The 20,379-nt window shown below is 36.8% G+C and overlaps 2 protein-coding genes and 1 non-coding gene across 5 annotated transcripts; 1 reads left to right on the top strand and 2 right to left on the bottom strand.

The window, feature by feature from the left end:
- The first annotated feature begins 2,111 nt into the window (after positions 1-2,111).
- LOC114827187 (U6 spliceosomal RNA) lies at positions 2,112-2,215 on the top strand. The gene has a single exon (XR_003776408.1). It is a non-coding gene; the product is annotated as a U6 spliceosomal RNA (small nuclear RNA).
- Positions 2,216-8,014: 5,799 nt separating this feature from the next.
- Positions 8,015-9,904, bottom strand: LOC103453548 (uncharacterized). Of its 2 annotated transcripts, none has more exons than XM_008393085.4 (3): positions 9,792-9,904; positions 8,905-9,093; positions 8,015-8,387 (listed from the first exon to the last, which is right to left on the bottom strand). In XM_008393085.4, the coding sequence occupies exons 2-3, from the start codon at positions 9,075-9,077 to the stop codon at positions 8,201-8,203; spliced, it is 360 nt and encodes a 119-aa protein (XP_008391307.1). In that variant the 5' UTR covers positions 9,078-9,093; positions 9,792-9,904; the 3' UTR covers positions 8,015-8,200. The 2 variants fall into 2 exon arrangements, with proteins under 2 accessions (XP_008391307.1, XP_008391308.1); XM_008393086.4 differs by having other exon boundaries at positions 8,905-9,087; positions 9,792-9,873.
- A 769-nt stretch (positions 9,905-10,673) lies between these two features.
- On the bottom strand, positions 10,674-18,184 carry LOC103453547 (serine/threonine protein phosphatase 2A 55 kDa regulatory subunit B beta isoform-like). 2 transcript variants are annotated; one of them, XM_008393084.4, is made up of 14 exons: positions 17,636-18,184; positions 15,989-16,092; positions 15,788-15,886; positions 15,561-15,680; positions 14,736-14,942; positions 14,266-14,357; positions 13,652-13,770; positions 13,152-13,275; positions 12,734-12,857; positions 12,092-12,160; positions 11,908-11,999; positions 11,743-11,820; positions 11,578-11,648; positions 10,674-11,445 (listed from the first exon to the last, which is right to left on the bottom strand). In XM_008393084.4, the coding sequence occupies exons 1-14, from the start codon at positions 17,748-17,750 to the stop codon at positions 11,309-11,311; spliced, it is 1,551 nt and encodes a 516-aa protein (XP_008391306.1). In that variant the 5' UTR covers positions 17,751-18,184; the 3' UTR covers positions 10,674-11,308. The 2 variants fall into 2 exon arrangements, with proteins under 2 accessions (XP_008391306.1, XP_008391305.1); XM_008393083.4 differs by having other exon boundaries at positions 14,733-14,942; positions 17,636-18,077.
- Positions 18,185-20,379: the final 2,195 nt, after the last annotated feature.

Raw genomic sequence — 20,379 nt, 5'->3', positions numbered from 1 at the left:
GTTTTCACTTATTTGTGCACATCTATTGGTACCGATTATTATACTAGTTTATGGTTCCAATATGGCCTTATTTATTGCAAATTCTTAATACTAATGACTCTTATTAGACAACATTGATTAAATTTTGATTTAAAGATGTATTGGTTTGTTTTGCTTAAACCAATGTTTTGTTTGGTCATCAATTCTAATTATGATGATAATTGTCTTTTGAGAGAAAATTGGAAAGTGGCATCAATTTACTAATTGATCATTTTGGTCCCTATCAAATAACTAAATAACCATGTTTCGTCTTTCGAAAACTCTATTGTTCAATGTCAACAACGACATACTTTTGTGTTTGATTGAATATTTTGAGAATCATTAAATATCCAACAAAATGGTTATTTAATACTGTTCTAAATGATTATTTTGAAAAATCAGAATTCTAATTTATATGGTGAATACTTTGGTCCCAATGGGAATTTCAGGAAATCACTCACCAATTATCAATTAGTATTATAGCAAATCATAAACTACTTCTAACATATTTTCATCTGGCCAAAGTTGTTGAAGCTATATGTATTTTGTGTATTTTATGTTTTGGCTAGCTATGCATGTATTTTCTTTGCATGATTAGTTTATGCCCAAAGGTGTAACAATCATGCAATTTGGAGTTGGTTCGATCCTCCACAACTCGACTACTTCCATGATGAATCTTGCAGAATTGAGAATGAGTAGGTAAATTTTCCAATCTTTTGCCTTAATTTTGTATGAGTTTAAAATTGGATTAAAATTATTGTTGAAAATTTGATGTTGTTGAGATATCTATGTGCTTACTTTAACCGACTTTGTTTTAGAATTAAAGCATAAATTTTCAGTTTGGATTCTCTTATTAGGTTTCATTTTAATTTATAACCTAATCTTTAACACATATGTGAGTCCTCTCTCATACACTAAAATAAATTTGTAGCCATTGGTTTGTCTAATAACTTGTCACTTTTAGATCGATTAATAATGTTGAGATATTGTTCCTTATATTGATACATATAGATTGGTTTATTATGTCCAAACCAACTATTTTGTGACTCAATAAATTTGTTTAAGAATTTTTTATGTTTTGGGTATATTAAAGGTTATTTATCTAATGAAATGAATGTCACATCCTGGCCTGGGCCCCCACCACATCCCGGACTCGACTCTACCGTAACACGATATTGTCTGCTTTGGGCCCCAACCATGCTCTCACGGTTTTGTTTCTGGGAACTCACACAAGAACTTCCTAGTGGGGTCACCCATCATGGGAATGCTCTCGCGCGAACTCGCTTTACTTCGGAGTTCTGGAACCCAAAGCCAGTGAGTTCCCAAAAGGCCTTGTGCTAGGTAGAGATGATAATATACATATAAGGCTCACATGATCCACACCCTTGGGCGATGTGAGATGTCACAATCCACCCCCCTTAAGGGCCCAACGTCCTCGTCGACACACTTCCGGCCAAGGATTGGCTCTGATACTAAATTGTCACATCTTGGCTCGAACCCCACATCCCACATTGCTCGGAGGAGTGGATCCTATAAGTCTTATATGTATATTCTCATCTTTACCTAGCACGAGGCCTTTTGGGAGCTAACTAGTTTCGGGTTCCATTGGAACTCCGAAGTTAAACGAGTTCGGGCGAGAGCATTCCCAAGATGGGTGACCCACTGGGAAGTTCTTATGTGAGTTCCCAGAAACAAAACCGTGAGGGCGTGGTCAGGGCCCAAAGTGGACAATATCATGCTACAGCAGAGTCGAGCTCGGGATGTGGTGGGGACCTGGGCCGGGATGTGACAATTTGGTATCAGATCCAATTGTTACTTCCCACATCACCCAAGGGAGTGGATCATGTAAGCCTTTTATGTATATTCTCATCTCTACGTAGCATGAGGCCTTTTGAGAGCTCATCGGCTTCGGGTTCCATCAGAACTATGAAGTTAAGCAAGTTCGGGCGAGAGCATTCCCAGGTTGGGTGACCCATTGGGAAGTTCTCGTGTGAGTTCCCAGAAACAAAACCGTAAGGGCGTAGTCATGGCCCAAAGCGAACAATATCATGCTACGGCAGAGTCAAGCCTGGAATGTGGTGGGGGCCCGGACCGGGATATAAGAAGACATTCGATAAAATTGGAACAATACAGAGAAGGTTAGTATGACCTCTGTGCAAGGATGACACGCATAAATCGAGAAATGGTCCAAAATCATGCAATCCCATGATGGGTGACCCACTGGGAAGTTCTCGTGTGAGTTCCCATAAATAAAACCGTGAGGGCGTGGTCTGGGCCCAAAGCGGACAATATCGTGCTACGGTGGAGTCAAGCCCGGGATGTCGTGAGGGCTCGAGCTGGGATGTGACAATGAACCTTCAATTTATTTAAGAAATTTTCGTGTTTTGAGCATATTAAAGATTGTAAATTGGTTTTATTTAAATTATGATTAAATCTGAAATTTTGGTAGAGCTTGGGAAATACTGATGGAGTTTTGCATATCTTGCAACGTGTACTATTTGATTACAATTTTGATAGCTTTTTCTAACTCCAAACTTTGTAAAAATTTGCCATGTTATGTTATATAATGGATTGTGTACACTATCTTTATTTATTCAACTAGCATATATTTTGTTATATGAAAACCACTTTCTCTAGTGTTTAATCTTGCAATTTTGAGTGTTTGCGCAAGTGGGAGAAATAATGTATTATGGGCTTCACACCCATCAATTTTACATGCTTTTAATGGTTATAGTTTTGGTAGATAAAACGTACATTATTATACTTGTTTATATTTTATTTGTTATATATGCAACAAATCTTGTAGGAAATTCAAGAAGGGTTAATGAGTATATTTTGCTCAAAAGTGTTTTGCTTATTAATTCTTGTATGTTGTTCAATAAATTAGACTTGTGATTTATATGTTATTGATGGATAATTAATCTGCTCAAAAGTGTTTTCTTATTCAGTACAACTATAAATCAATGTATAGTGAAGCATGGAATTGATAAGATGGTATATACTTCATATGCTCAAAAGTGTTGAAGTTATATACGTTTTCCCTTGTATTTTATGTTTTAGCTATGCAAACCTAATATAATTAGTTTCTGTCCAAAGATGATTATAGAATTATATGCTTTTGATGCATTAGAAAACATTTAGTTAAAGTTTTCTATTTCTGTCAAATGTTAGATAAACAAAATTGACGAAATGATTTTGTATAATTTTTCAGTCACAAGAGTCACTTCCCTACAAATATCTAGAATAAAGATGTTGAGCTCACAAATTTTATGTTCTAGATCCCATGACTAATGTTTTACTAATGGAGGTATTTGAAAGGTATCTATTTCGTTTTGTAGACATTTAAAAAGTTTTGTTTTACTCTCTTAATCAGTGGGAGTAATAAAAATTTATCTATATAATTTTGTCTCTGTTAATCAGTGGGAGTAAAAGATTACATTTTGTGTTAAAAAATTTGAAGTGTTAGTGGCTGATACATTAAGAGTAAATTTTGTTTAAATTTTATTCATATGTTTTAATAAGAGGCCCTGATTTTGTAAACAATATGTCGTTTTTTTTTTTTACTTGTTCTCTTAATATATTCTAAATTGACAGAAAAGTTGGATTTTGTTACCAACATTGTTAAGTTCTTTTGTGAACTAATTTTGTACTGAAATATATTTGCATATTTTTAGTTCGACTATTGTGAGCTAATGTTTTGACTATTAGCTCTTAATATCATGACTTTGTTAGTAACATAGTGTTTTGAGTTAAGTGTGCATGTAATCATGGAGTGCAAGGAACTGTCCAATGTGTGCCTTGTTTTCTTTTGTTCTGCACTTGATTCAAAATTGACAAGTTGCTAGGAAAGATTGGTTGCAAACTCATGAAGACTCAGTGATCACCACGAGTTCTTATCAGGACATTACATTGACATTCAAGTGGGAGAACGTAAAGTTTTATGAAAGGCAACTTGTGACAATTGGTTTACTTGAGGAACAAATCACTTGATTATTCAATGATGTGCAATTCGAGTAAATTAAGAGTTCTAATTAGGTAAGAATTGTGGAGTCTTAAATCATTGCAGCTAATCTAGGAAAATCATTTAGAGGTTCAAATACAAAGATATTGTATCATGATAGGACTCAATTAAGGTGATAGGGTTGACCTTTTTAGTTGTTAATAGGCAGCCTAATAAGGAACCCTAATGGTATATAAATACTAGGTTAAGTCCCTACTTCCATATGTTGAATTTCTCATAATACTAAAAACCTATTCATATAGTAGTGGGATATTTTGGAGTATTGGAAGGAGAAGACAACCTAGAGTTCATCAATGGCTTCATCCTCATAACCATGTCTCCGAATTCTACAAATAAGTGTATTTCCTTTTCATGTCGATTTCGTTATTGTATTCGCGATCCTAATGTCTTGTTGTTGCTCTTATGATTTCAGAATATTTCTTACAATGTATACAGTGGCGAAGCCACACAAGCACAAGAAATTGCAACCGTACCTTTGGTCGTTAGGTATCGCCACTGAGATAGAGGAAACCACCCATCTGGTTCCTCTGAACTTGCCAAAGAATTTTCGAGCTAGAGGCGTGGTTGCGAGAGGCGCAGAGTAAACCTCCACGTGGCAAAAGGCGATGATCGACGGACAAGGATATTGTCCATGGTAGTGTTGCTACGGATTTGGCCGCCATTGCCCGAGGCCTCTATTGAAAGGCGTTTGGCTATGGGTGTTGATTGTTGAGTGTGCAGTTAGAACTCGTGGTATTCTTTAAGCCGCTCTCATGCTCTCTCACTTCTGATGATACGTGGCTTGCTTCAAGCCACTCTCACTCTCTCTCACTCTCTTTCACTCCTGAGGATTTGAACTTTCATTCAATCGGGTTTGAACTGGACCTGTGACCAAATCATGGGTCGGGCAAATTGGTTGGATCGAATTTTGGGTTTTTTCTTTTGCAAGTGACAAATTTACGAGTTCAAACCCTCTTTGTCTAAATAGTTTAAATAAATTTTGGTGTTCATGTATTTTGTTATATAAGTCATAATGGAGAAAAAGGAATCAAATTGGGTAAGAGAGTTGCAAGATCCACCCATTGTCCTATTTTCCCACATACATAATAATTTCACCCATTATAAAAAGTAAAAAAAAATTAAAATTATTGTAGGCCTAATTTACTGAACTATATTTGGGACTAAAAAGGGAGAGGGCTAGGCCCTAAAGGGGTTTAATGGGCCACGGGTTAGCTGCAAAGGCAGCCCAATCATGATTGCAGGCCACGAGTTGGTTCTGGGAAAAAACCCAGCAGCCCAAGCTGCTGGTTTTGGGCCAAAATGTCGTAGAGGGACACGGACCCAGCACATGTGCTGGCCAAGGGTGTGCGCGCGAAACCCAGCTGCGAGCTGGTTTCGATTTTGGGTCGTGGGAAACAAGCCCAGCCATCTGGGCTGGCTTTGGTGGTCGCGGGCCGTGATAGGTGGCGAAGCCCAGCAAGCTGAGGCTTGCTGAAGGAAGGCCGAAGCTAGGACAAAGCCTAGCAAGCACAAGGCTTGCTGGCAGGTTAGGCCAAGCTGCAGGGGACGGCCCAGCAAGGATGCAGGCCTGCTGGTGGGCTCGGGGCTTTAGGCCTACGTAAAACCCAACCCAGGTCGAAGCCTGGTTGTCTGTGCAGGGGTAGCAAGCCCACTTGGCTGTTGCGAAGTGGTCCATGACATTGAAACGACGCCATCCTAGTGATGGCGTGGCTGCAGGCCAATCATGTCAGCCTGGAGGTGTGGCGTCAAGCCGCAGCACAACCGCGAAAAATCCCAATTTTTTTTTTCGAATTCTAAGGTTAAAAATCCTAATTACTTCTAAATTAATTTCGATGCTTTGACTAACAAATTCCACATAGCATAATTGCATATTGCATGAGCAAATATATATATTGACAAAATATATGAACAAATATGCAATATATATATATATATATATATATATATATATATGAAAGGAAAAGATAAATATAGGGGGTTCATGCATCATAGGGAATGTTTTCATGCATGCTTCAAGGTCGTTTCAAATATCTTAATTTATTTTAAACGAACCTGATTGGTAGAAAATGATTAAGCCTTTGATTGTGTAGAAGAGCCTCCTCCACGATCCTTCAGTTTCTTAGTTTTTGGCAAGAGCATGTTGATAACGTATTGTAGGCCTAATTTACTGAACTGTATTTGGGACTAGAGTGAGAGGGCCAGCGGCAAGGGAAAGATGAGAGATATGTAATTCTGAGGTGTGTTATATCACCCATTGTGCCTTTATTTATAGTAGTAAGATCAATTAAATCCTTACTCTAAAAGGCTTACAACTCTAATAGGATAATATCTAACCCTAGGGAATATTTCAAGATATCCCTGGATACACTAGAATTTACACAATCACATTCCTAACCTAATATGACTGCAATAGAAATGTTATTTTCCCACCCACTATTATTCTCAAAATAACATCTACTATATTGTCTCTTAAATAAAATAATATAAAAATAATAATAACGAGCAAGTTACCGGGGTTGCCCATTCTAAAGACCATAGTTCACGGTATCTTTTCCAGTTTGTTGCTATTGGAGAAATTGGATAATCTGGTTCCAAGAACACCTACATAAAAATACAACTTAGTTAAAATGAAGGTTGCCTCTTGTTAGCACTGATGCACCGCCTCAATGGCTTCTGTGTAGAAGGCCTCCTATTCTGCATTAAATTGTTCTATAAGCCGTTTTTTGATCCTGTAAAGATTAACCACAGGTCAAATGGTTATTAGCTTTTTCTTCTAATTTCGATTAACATGTTCCGCACAATCCATGAGTGCAGCAGAAACAATACATGTGCGGAATGAATGGTGATAAATAGTGATAGCCTGCATAGCAATTTATTTTTTATTTTTTTATTGTGTCTTTTGGCTAAGTCAAGGGTATCCCAAAGGCTTCCCAGGCCCAAGGACTAATCCCTCCGGCGCATGTGAAATGCTCCAACCGTGCATTGCAGCACAGTACCTGGATAACAATTAGGTATAAAGATGGTAATAGAGGAATTGTTATCAAGACGATCGATCATATTCTGGAGTCATGACAGAAACCAAAGTCGCCAAATTCACACACACAAAAAAAAAGAAAAAAAGAGGAGATTATTTCTGCTTTCCTGGTAGCAATTAGTCTACAGTTAGCATGTTATGCAAGAGATTAAACTATAGGATCATAAGATGGACAATAGACATTACCTCGCCGGCAACAATTCTAACTTGTTTACAACAACTACAACAATGACAACAACAACAAAGCCTAGTAAGTGGGATCATTTGTATGAGTTGTAGAACGTCACTGTGTTTGGTTTTGTGCCAAATCTTCTATTAGCTCCAAGTACTCCATTTCTTTTCTTAGAGTCTCCGTCCAAGTCTTCGTTGGATGTGTGGGCACACGATAAAGAACATGATTAAGAATGAAGATATCTTTGTATTGATGAATTATGAACAACATTAATATTATCTACTATCTAAACGTATTAGTTGTCTACATTTTTTTGGAATCTTTTGCCCCTCTAAATTTCGTCCCTCCTATCAATAATTCCTAACTTCGCTACTGCACATATATAATGATATAGAATTGGCGATACGACGTATTTTATAAAAAGTAAGACAATGACGTTCTTTTCTCCAATAAAACATGTTTTGGTTTTGATTCTCCATAGAACACCGCCCCACCCCACATTGCATTTGATTTGTTTAAGAGCCAGATCATATAAAACTGGAGGTTCTTATTCATCTCCAAATATTAATATATTTTCAAGTTAAGTATGCATCTTCTCGATTCGATTCCTTGAGTTGAGTTCATCCAACTTAGTCAATGACAGATTGCATTTGGAAATTAAACCAAATATAAACTGATTTGTACACTTGAATAATTAATTTCAAGAAAAATCGACAACCAGATATCAGAAGATAGATCTGATTCCATCTGTGTGAACAGATTCAACTCATAAGCAGAACAAAATCACATTGAATTATTTTGTAAGCCATGTTTTGCTGGCTTTCCAGCTCAAACGTAAAAGATTTCAGAAAACAAAATTTTTCATGCAAAATCAAAATCGCCACTCCAGGTCACTTGCATGTAAAAATTACCAAGAACTAAGCTGAAAGATTACTCCTAAGGCGGCGCCACCCTCTCAAACATAGTAGCCGGTGAATGTAAAGCCCCTTCCTATGATCTCACCGCCGCAGAACCAGGCAAAGCATTCAACTCCAAAGAGCGCAACAAGGCCAGCATTCTCCACGTTCATCTCCTCCTTGCTTTTTATTGCATTCTTGAGATAGCCAACTTCCTTCCAGAATGCTTCATAACGAACTGGAATACTGCAGAGAAAAAATTAGGAGGAGAAAGTTACGCAATTGTTTAAACAAATCACGTGTTCGTGCATTTTCTAGCATCTATGTGCCAACAAGTTCAATGTGATCCAGTAATTACGATGATGGAAAATGCAACAAAATCTCTGGTCTATTGAACAGAAGATAAACTCAACTGTTTATTATCAAGATATATATTGATGTTGGATTTTCAGCGAAGATATGATGCAACATCTTCTAACACACAGAGTCATTGTCCTGCAGTTATCGTTTATCGATTTGAGGATGCCTGTTTTAGCCAAATGTTTCTTAGTTAGCCACATTTCGTACCAAAAGAAAACACATAGTGACTCAAAATCATAATCTGACAATTTGAGAAAAATTAGTGCAAGATTGAATTCAGCGCGCGTTCCTGAATCCTATCCAAGATCACAAGGAAGGTGGTACTAGTACTACTAACAGCTGACTTGTCGGTACAAGAAATTTGCACTGATTTAGAAAGATAAAAAAGGAACAAGGGCAAAACCTGGCAAGACGAGTATAGAACAGTTGTTTTGCTAATGTTTGGCACTTCTCAATGGTGGGGGGCTCCTGGACATGGTGCTTGTTCTGCTCTACCATCTGCTTGTAATAAGTACCTCCATTCTTGACTAAAAAGTTCGACGCCTGAACCAGCTTTGGTGGAAACTTTGATGCCATGGATACGAACCTGAAACTAAAAACGGCGCATTAATTCAAACAACAGAAAAATGTACTCAACAACATCGTGACGATGCAAGACAAAAAGGAGAAACTTTGATCAATATTGCAGTCCAAAAATATCCAAATCCTTTGATCATGATCTCCCACCCACACCAAACAAAAATACTTGAACTAGGACAATCAAATTCTTGAGGTGTTCATGCTTGTCCACATCAAGTCGTTGAGGACAATGCGCGCAAATCCAATGTAACAGAACGAAAATGAAATCTGGACAGCTTCTGCATCAATCAGACAAACTTGTACTAGTACTCAATCTTGTACTCCAAGTTTCAAATCAAATTGTAGGATCGATCATTACGATTACTTTGTTAAGATTTTAAGCGAAACGATACATGGTTGAATGATCATCAGCATTAGTGATCTCAACATATCTAATATAATAAATTTAGTCAATAACACCACATCAACAGTGAGTAAAAACCCAGTTCAGCAGTCAGAGCTCAGCTAAATTAATTATATAAAAAAAGGAGTATGTTTAATTATATAAATATAAATATTGTTAAAGCACAGGAATTGAACCTAGATTTTTACACAAGAAAACAACACAGTCCGCATTGAACATCCAACGTAGAAAATTTAAGTTAATTCAAATTAGAATTACTAATCGGAAAATTAACGTGCATATATTGAGAGAGAAAACTGTTAAAACACCTTGAAATGTTTTTGGGATTTGGAGTGAAACAGAAGCCCTAAACGCCAGAGAAGAAGCTTATCACTTGGCTACTATTTCGAAATTTATACTCTAGTGTAATTCGAGATGATTTTCTTTACCCTTTGGGCAAAAGAACACGTGGTAGAAAGAAAAGAAAATTTTTTCTATTTTTCTTTGCAATTAAAATGTAAACTTTTTACTCAGTCAATATGGGGAGAGTGGATTTCGACAAAAAAAATAAGAGGAGAGTGGCGAACTTATCCCATCCTTTTCCCTTTTCTTTAATTATTAATTATAACTTGACAAATGGGTTGAGTTTTGCACCCAACTCAGAAACTAACATCTACGAGTGATTAGTCGCGTAACAAGAGAAATAGAAAGGAACGTTTATGAGGTTATTACAAGTCATTTTTATTCGATGGGAAACGATCCGAGTCAATGACACTCTTCTCCCTCTGTTACCGACACTCTTGGCTTCGGTACCACTTGCCGTACGCAGGAGGCTTGTAAAGGTAAAGGTCGTACCCAGTGCACAAGGCTCCCGCTTTATGCATGGTCTGGGAGAGGTGAATGTCGACTAGCCTTACCCCCATTTATGGAGAGACTGCTCCTAAGTCTCGAACCCGAGACCTACCGTTCATGAACGAAGGCACTTGCCATCGCACCAAGTACGCAGGAGGCTTGTCATTCAAGAAAAACAAATAGAACGATGCATGGTAACGAGCTCATTTGCGTCGTATATCAAAACTGAAGAGTTTGAGGCCTTGTCTCTAATGGAAGGGAAGCTAGTTAAATTTCACTTCAAGCACGACGTGAATAAGAAGAAATCACTTCCGGCGAAATCTTTTAGAGCCGAATAACGTACAACGAAAAGGGAAAAATAAACAGCAACGAGGCTCATGCATTTCCAAAGAGAAGGCTACAGCAATTATTTGCTTTGCTTTAGTTTACAGAAAGTTTGAAAGCTACAACAAAAACAATAAACATTCTTAATGAAATTTCAAGCATGACAAAGAATCAATAAAAAAATGAACTACAAGTTTCAACACCTCTAATCCCACCATGATTGTTTCAGTAAGAATTAAAACCTAATGGCAAATATTGAACATACTTTTTAGATTTCTTGTAGGAGAGCTGCTACAATCTCATTTTCTTCTCCACTTCAACCCAACACAAATTTCCAGACATAACCCCCCGCGCATCTTCTCATTTAAAGAAAATGCAGGAGAAAAAGATAAGAAATGTTAAAAAAGGAAAACGGGGTTGGGAGGGGGAAGAAAACGGAGATGCTGCTCACCGGAGGAACAAAATCAAGTTGGTTCTTCCTTGTGAATTCTGTGACAGCCACTTACCGACCTTGAGAATGAAACCGTATGCAAAAGGTTCAAGGGGCACCTTGAAGTGTCAGAATTAATGTGGCCTCCAATTGACTGGTTGGTGGGAAAGCGATGGAAACCTTCTCCAGCAGCAACCCAAAATAGCTAGCCAAGAAAGTACGTTTCTTCTTGGACCATGTTTATGCATAGTACATGTACAAGCTGTTAGCAGCAGCACAGGCTATTGAGTTCTCATTAGGATGCCATGCCAAGTGCAGCAACTTTGTAGTGAAATCATAACAATTTCCATTTGCATCAACCCCGGGGCTTTCTGCTCCTGTAGTAGATTTTGTCGTGGTAGACAAATAATATTCTTTCAAGTAAATATAGCAAAAACAGAAAGGCCAACAAGCCAAAGAATGTTCAGCACATCAAGTCAATGGTAAAATGGCTAAGAGAAAGCACATACCACGCCTGACAACTCGTGTTATACTACTGCTCAGGGACCTGGAAGGCCTAGAAGGAGTCTGAACTTGTCGCCTAAAACAGCAGAAAATACATTATATAATCATCAACCTTATCCATAAAATAAACTCCCAGTCAAGCTTCCTGATGTGTTTTGAGTTAAACTTACCTCATTGGATTTTTGCTGGCTTCCAAGGTTGTTGCCTCAGTACTACCAGTGGCAGAACCAAATACACGGAATAGATTGCTGAGATCACATTAATAACATATTAACATAAGCCCAAATAATTTTTATAAAAATGACAGGAAACAGATACAAGATGCCAAAACAGACCTGTAAGAGCCAGTTGCCACCCGCGATCCATCACCACTCAGACAACACTCAAATTTATCGAAGATAGAATCGTTCTCATATAAATCACACAGCTGGATACATTTAAACAAGATAATCAGGCTTAAGCCCATTAAACTAGGCACAAATTACATGTTCATCTTTCGTCTGATGACAAGAATCTCACCTTAGGTCTTAAATATTCATGAACCTGGAAGGTTTGGACCGGACCTGAATCCATATTGATGTCCCATAACTGAAAAACATGTGAACCAGTTCAGATAAGAAAGCAGGGAGATAAAGATCTCAACCTCACATCACAATATGGGAGAGCGAGACTTTTTAGTTTAAGCAGCTACAATTTGACAGAAAAATCTCTATGCAACTTCATCATCAGATATAATGCTGAAGTAGTTATTGAAACTATCCAAAAGCGCTACTCTCCTCAAATAATTAAGGAACCCCGGTTTAAGACATGCTTTGGACGTCTAATTTCTCTTTAAAATCATCATTTGTTTTTGAGAGATAAGGTAGGAAAACAAATAACAAAATCTTCCATACCGTCATGGCCAAGATTTCAACATCCAAAAGCATCTACAGGGAAATAATTCAATCATAGTCTCATAAATCAAGAGAGTTCCGTACACTTGTCAAGGAAATAGAAGGCTGAGACCATATGCAGCTTTACAACACCTAATGTCTATATATAATACATCATTTTGCCACACTATATGTTGCATTCAGGACGTCTAATATCCAAACATAATATCATTACAGAGTTTTTATGATGAGATAAGGCAAGTGAAAAACCAACCAAAAAATAACAAACCTTAAGAGTCATGTAATCTCGGCTAAGTATATATCTTCCTTCCTTTCCAAACTTAATATCCGATATTGAAGCAATAATCTCTGTGAAAAATGATCTAGCACCAGGCACCTCTGGTTCCTCAAATCTGCACACAAGATAATTTTAATAAGAAATAATGTATTTTATAAAGAAAAACAACAAAAAACTATGTATCATAAGTGATGCTATTTTAACCAACGTATTGACAACAAACTCAGCATTGAAGAGAATAGTATTTCCCTCTCTTTTTTAATAATGAACTGCACAAAAAAAGGTGATCAAAACATATCATTCATCTCTCCAGTTTGCACTTAACACCTTTAGTCTTTTGTCCCCCTTTAGTTTTCATGGTAGGCGGAATACAAGATGACAACAATAAAATAGAAAGGAAAATGCTTACAATTTAGCATGAGAATCACACAAAGCGGATTGGCGCAAATCAATGAGTCGAATGGAGCCTTTGGAACTGCTGTAGGCTAAAGTATTACAATGGGTAGGGTGGAACTCTGCTGATGTTATCACCTCTGCAATAATACAAAATGGGCACTCAGAGTCATGCAAGTATTTTGGAAGATCTAGCCAATAATCAGGGCCACAACAGTAACACAGGAAGAAATTAAAACTGTCCTTTATATTTTGTTCTATTTATAGAGAGTCAAAATTGCAATTATTCCTGGCTAAATTAAAATTTGAATCTTCAAAAATCCCTCAGCTAGATGCACGAAGATGCATGGGTGTGTCCCCACACACATTTTGAATATTATGAACTTCAACCCAACTCCAAGCACCAGAAAAGTACTTTTCAAACGAGTTCCACTGAAACTTTTAACAACTTAAAATGTAAAGCAGAGGAAGAATATTTGACTACGACTGGGAATATGAATATATAATGAAGCTTACCAGTTAAATCTTCCATGTTTGCAGGCTTCACATCAACAATATTGAAACTTTGATTGCTAATTTCCAAGTTCCAAAGATTTATTCGCAGATCATCAGCCGAAATAAAAGTTTCACCATCACTAGGAAAAATGTAAGAGAGAGTTGGCAAACATTCACAGCAGGATTCCAAAAGTAGGCAAACAAAGTATCTTAATTATGATATGTGAAAAGCCAATGATTATGGTTCTTATCAATTTTTACAGTTTAATGAAAAACTATTGACATTGGGAGCAGCCTCTCCATAAATGGGGGTAAGGCTAGCCGACATTCACCTCTCCCAGACCCTGCGTAAAGCGGGAGCCTTGTGCACTGGGTACGACCTTTTTTTAATGAAAAACTATTGACAATTACAGACAAGAAATCCAGCTGCAGGAATTGGATGATGTTGTGCATGGTGAACTAAAAAATATGAACTGGCTATACATTTTAGCAAGTTTAAAACAAGCATAAGGATTAAAACGTTTCATAGAGTCATAAGGCCTTGATAAACCCCAAAGTCATAGAAGGCTATATGTACTACTAATGATGTCACAGACGAAACTGAAGATATAATTTCAATAAAGAAATAGAGCCACCTGTTGTTTGAAATTGAATTGATATGATAATCATGAGCATGGGCATACACTCTTCGACATCTAGCGACTAGGCTAGTCTCATGGCTAGTTACCTACACAATCAAGTTTTAAAAGTTAGTTCGAGATGAAACTCAGAAAACAACCAAATGTTAAAGAACCCAAAGAAGGGGAGAAAGGGGTAAAAAAAAAACAGACACAGTGGGCATTGAAGTGCCACGAGGAGAAGGTTTTAAAGATCCCAACTAGCTGAGTATAAGGATAATAAGCTTAATGTGATCAATTTGAGTCTTTTGACCTCATTTAATAAAATCAACACTCACTCATACATACATGCACATAAAAGCGTATAGCGTATGTATTATTATATATCAGACAATAACACTAAATGATTAAATGAAACAGCATGACACAATGTGCTAAATTGCTAACATAAGATACAAGAAGAAAATGATTGGGTTGAGTACTACCACCTGTGGCAATCGTAACAAGGGAATGCCTCCTGGTGGAAATGAAATGTCATTGCTCAGACAACTGAATGATCTGTCTGGGCATCCTCCATTTGCAAGATACGTTTTAGGGCTACTCAAATTACTTGAACTAGCAAAACTGCCATTTCCTACAGCTTTTGAAGGATCCACATTCATTTCTGAAATTTTCTTGACCTTCTTTTCTTGGACCTGTTCAACACCCAACCAAATACAGCAAAAGAAATCAATGCATATGATGCGCACAATAATAATTATGTAGAGAAGATATTTGGATAAAATGTGTTACTTGTCATCATTTATTTTCAAGCTCCAAAAAAAAGAATATACATGCACCAGATCACAGTTATATGAAGTACATCAACAAATTATATACACTTTTGAAAGCATTACATTGCAAAGTGACTATCTCTACAGCTAAGGTGAATATGACCTCCTCTTACGTTGCACAGGCTGTTCAGTAATCGAGTGTTTCAATTTTCTCAGCAAGTCAAAGAGTAAGAAACATACACCTATAGTACATAAGCTACCTAACACCATGCATCTATTCAAGGTCCAGACAATTGCATCTACAATACATAGAGCTATAAGCTGGCAGTCCAAATTTTCAAGGTCCTCAAAACAGACCCCACATAAAAGAGCTGCATATATTCTCGTTCAGATTATGACAAATTATACCATAAACGTGTAAGCCGACACACAGGGCTAGGTAGTTCAAATAACAAATTGGGCACCGTTTCTCTCATGCTGTTGCCCACAATTATAATAAAAATAAAAAAATTAACCGCTACAAGAGTGTTGCTTTCATACCTTCCAAAATTTAATCGTTTTATCATTAGTAGATAGAAGAAACAAAGCACCATTGGCTGTTTGGCACCATCTGATTTTGTTTATTTTCTCCTCTATTTCCAAACTCTTCAGATAGTCGAACTGACAAAAAGAATATGTGCAGTGTAAATGCAACCAATTTCAGTACGTAGAGGTAAATTAAATATGATGGTGTGGTGACGCATTTGTAACCGAAAAGAAAAGAATACCTCAGGTTCATGGCTCTGAAACTCTGTTTTGTAACGGAACTCAGGATGCCTACTAGTTGGATAATCCATCCTCTCCAAATCCCTTCTGGAGCCACCATGCTACACATTACAGCATTCAAATACATGTTAAAATTGCAGAAAAAAAAGTATGGCATATAAACATTGAAAGAACAGAAAAGGCTTGCAAGTGAAGAAACACACATCTTTCAAATCTGTTCTCTCAAAGAGAACCACCCGGCCCCCACGGTCACCAGTAGCAAGATGGTCGCCACTTTTATCAAATTCAATAGCAGAAATAATGTCAACTGTAAACAAATAAAAAAAATGATATGTAAGAAATCTTATTGTCGTCCTCCTACTATTAAAAAAAGAAAATATAAAGTTTCATATGTAATGTAACTGGGAACAAGCCAAACACTAGAATTACACTTATCATAGTTCCTCCCACTCATAAACCTTTACAGGCCAATTCTCCTTCTAAATAGACACAAGAATCCATTCCTACCACGTCAATGCTGTGTGGTAGCCATGAACCTCAACTAGTTAGGCTCTGCTATATGAATCTATTCTTACCCTTACCATCTTTCTTGTATTGCCTACGTACAATTTATTAATTGATACCCATCTCAACCGTATGGTCTTCCCATATAACTCTTTTCTCATTGATCCTTCAGCTCAATTAAAACCAAACCCTTAGGGTCTGTTTTCCATTTTTCTTCTCATCCCACTACAGCTACAACATTCATAATGCATCTATTCAGCCGTTGAAAAAATAAAGTATTATAGGGTCATAGTTTGGATCCAATCATCCATTTTGATCACAACACTATCCTCATTTACAAGCACTTCTTCAAACTCTTGTTCATAGTTCGTAAACATATTAAGTTTTTCCAGTGTTCTCCAACCATAATGGTTTTAACATATAACAATCCAGAATTTGATTGGCACATTTTTAGCAAAATAAATGGTGAGGGTACAATGTATTGACTGCAACAATTAGAGTAGGGACATGGCATACTAGTATAACATGCAAATAAACCAATGCCTATGTCAAATTCTTCTTATGATCGACGAGTATTACTGTTGGATCTGAAGATACTCCCAAATCGTTCATTTCCAACTGCATCACTAATCAAATTCTTCCAATACCTAATCCAGCCAATTAGTGGCAACTCAACCTGAGTAACTGACTTTCTTACCACATAAGTAACCAATGTGTAAGTAACTACACAAAAATCTAGAGCACATTCAGTAAATACACAAATTACTATAATGTGGTTACATTTTTCTCCTTAATAACATATAGATTCATGACAGACATATACAACTATTTAACCGATATAGGAAAGACAGCTAACCACTGGCGTCTGATTTAAGTCCTACTGCTTCCAGCAGGCACAGAACAGTCCAAAATCAAAACAAGGAATGGACAACAACAATAATGCAAAACTGTATCGCAAAAATCGGCGTGTTAACAACTTAAAAGAACCATTTACACGACCAAACAATTGAAACATTAACTAAAATCGCAAAGCGAAACCACCACTCACTCGACTAAGCTCAGCTCCACACTGTTTGTTCATCAATCCATAACATAAAAAATGCAACCTAAACTCACATGCACATCTCTCCACCAGTTTCAGACTCAAAGTTCACTCCTTTCCCCAAATCAGAGGAAAAATCCACAATCAAACACTAATTACTCGACGACCCAGATCCCGAAACACTAATTACTCAACGACCATGATCCGTAACAGATCAAAAACTCAAAAACTAGCCATGAATGCAACACTTGAACAAAAATATCGATTGGATCCAAAAGAGTCGTGAAAGTTTCGAACAAAATACCTTCCTGAACTTCTTCACCGACTGTACGCTCGCCGAAGACCTGAGAGAATTTCCACTCCAGAGGCGTTGGAGGACCCCCTGGAGCTGCTGCGACGACCTCATCGCCACCGTTCATTTCTCAAACACAAGCAGAATCGAATCAACAGCGGCCCAAATAGCCCAAACCCCAAAATTTCCAGCAATCCAATCAGCGCATCGAAGATCGCTTTCCCGGTTTACAAGATCACAGACAGTAGTGCAAAACCCATATCCGAAAAACGAAATAAACAATCACAATGGTTTCTGGGTATTTTCCAATTCAACCATTTCAACACAATAACAACAAAAAGCCTCTCTCTTTCTACCTCCCCAGTACACAAGCTCTCTCTCTCTCTATCTCTCTCTCTCTAGAAGGAGAGAATTGGGATTTTAAAATTAATTTCTGGGAGAGATTAAATATGACAAATCCTTCTTTTGGCTTCCGAGACATAAAAAATAAAAATAAAAATAAAAAAATAAAAAAAACACACTTTTTACTCATTGTGTTAAGTTCTCTCTCAATTTTGGGCTTCTCTAATTTGTGATAACATCACCTGGTAAAGTGACAGATGGACGGTTGAGAGAACTTGGTTGGGTTGTGGGACCTTAGGAGCAGAAGGATAGTGAGAGTGGTGTGATCTGATTGGTTGGTGAGGAGGTGCAGTGTTTTAGGCAGGTGAGGTTAAGATTAAATAAGGGATTTGGGGGAAAATGTGAAAAAGAATTTGAGGAAATTTTAATTTTGTGAGGCTGCGTTGAAAAGGAAAAAAGGTGATCGTGGGAAGAGAAGGTGAGATGAGATTTTCTGAAATGACATGCATGTCCCTGCCTTCTCAATTTTTGGAATTTTGATTATTATTTTTTTCATATTAATAATTTCTTAACAATAGTAAAAATATTTTTTGGGTTATTTTGTGAATATTTGGATTTTTTTAATGTGATTGAATGCATGAGATCATCATCATGGGATGTAGTCTTTGGATGCATAAAGTCTCATTAACATGCCCTCCTCAATCTTCAAACATATTGATGGGTGATAGATTGATCTTAACCATCCTATCTAATGACTTGGGTTCAACATACTTCTATCCTAGGCTTTGACTTCAAGGAAGTCGATTATAATATTCTCGTTTAGTTGAGTTGAAAAATCTTGCTCAGTTAAAATTAGAATGTAAATATGAATTAAACGTATGTTTATGTCATTTGCTGGTGTTATTTGTTTTATGAACAGGCAAAGCATAGCTCCACGATAGTTAAGAAATGAAATAAAAAGAAATTATTAGGCAGGCTAACAAAAAGGTTAGAGCATGAATTCACTATGTATTGGTTTACAAGTATGTCATGAAGAAGTAAGTTTTCTTATCCCTCGCGTGAGAAGCAGAAGTCTATTTTTACATGGATCACACCACAAACATCTACTTGGGTTCATCATGTAAAGCTCTATAGGGTTTGGATGTATATTGGGCTTAGTTTATGTTTCCAAGTGGGCCTGTAGGGTATTCGGCCGAGGAGTACAATTAAACAACAAATCATGAAACTTGTACAACTGTTTCATGGAACAAACACTAAGTACTCAATGTAACATTTGTGAAATTTTTCCTATTTGATTTCAATCGTAATCGAGGTTTTTTTTTCTGATTTCTCGACAAAAAAAGGTTCAAGGAGTTTGTGGAAACATTCGGATTATATTTTTGATTTTTCTCCTATGAATTTTTCAAATTTAATATATATATTTGTATAATATGTGCCACATGGCATCTTGTGATTTGTTGGATACAACTTTTTAACGACGAGCACATGCAACGAGTCTGAAGCAATTTCCGAAATATTTTTCAGATTTTCCTACAATTTTTTACAAATATCACACCTTATATTATATTTTATTCAAAATTTGTCCATTAATTAACGGGTCATACATGATCCGGTTCCACCAATGAGCTTGGTTGGCTATGAGCCGTCCATCGAATTCGACGGCTTGCTTAAATACATTCCCATTGTTGGTCAGCACAAAAAAAATTTGCGTTATACACTTTTCCTTCTTATTACTAGCTTTCATGCACGCACTTATGCGCGTGCAAAATGCATTTTTTAAATCACGGCATGACTTACATGTTTTAAATGTATCTATATGCGTGAATTGATAAAAGGAAAGTCGAATATTTGAAGTTAATGAATAATCTTAAATCATGCTAGAAAAAACCCCTCACAAACCAATCAAATCATGCTAGAAAAAACAACTTATAAAACCAATCAAAGCAGCTAAATTCACATGATAAAATTAGTCTTTCAATTTCCATCTACATTCTATTGAATTTACATTAAGAATAGAGAAAATAATATTTAATAAACAACTTATTGAATCACATTATTGCTAGCCCATTGTGAGGCTAAGCTCACCCCCTCAATGTAACGACCCATTCCCAAAAACTACAGTTTTTATAATTTTAAAATGTGAAATTTCGAAAATCCCTTCGAGGCAAATGCATTGACTTTTGTTGACCGCCTTGTTGAGTCACGTAAGATCCATTTTCTTGGCGTATCCTCATAGTATTCGTCGCTACAAACTCGTAGGCGCAAACAAAACGTGATTTGGAGTTATAACGAAGAAGTTATGGGCGAGTAAAAATAGGGACAAAATAGTCATTTAAATATTCTCTGGAATGCTCCAAATTTTTGGAGCAAAATCTGGAAAGCCATATGTATGGCCCATATTAAAAGGAAGAAAA

This window comes from Malus domestica, chromosome 09, assembly GCF_042453785.1.
Source record: "Malus domestica chromosome 09, GDT2T_hap1".
NCBI lineage: Eukaryota > Viridiplantae > Streptophyta > Magnoliopsida > Rosales > Rosaceae > Malus > Malus domestica.
This window is presented reverse-complemented; position numbering and strand designations above follow the sequence as displayed.

Excerpts from the sequence above, each read along its gene's own strand:
- LOC103453548 (XM_008393085.4), bottom strand. The coding sequence starts at position 9,077 with ATGGCATCAAAGTTTCCACCAAAGCTGGTTCAGGCGTCGAACTTTTTA. Across the intron at positions 8,388-8,904 it reads TTCTATACTCGTCTTGCCAG|TATTCCAGTTCGTTATGAAG; the intron begins GTTTTGCCCTTG and ends TTTTCTCTGCAG.
- LOC103453547 (XM_008393083.4), bottom strand. The coding sequence starts at position 17,750 with ATGAACGGTGGCGATGAGGTCGTCGCAGCAGCTCCAGGGGGTCCTCCA. Across the intron at positions 13,276-13,651 it reads AAACATGGAAGATTTAACTG|AGGTGATAACATCAGCAGAG; the intron begins GTAAGCTTCATT and ends GTATTATTGCAG. Across the intron at positions 11,821-11,907 it reads GTGGCAACTGGCTCTTACAG|CAATCTATTCCGTGTATTTG; the intron begins GTCTGTTTTGGC and ends ATGTGATCTCAG.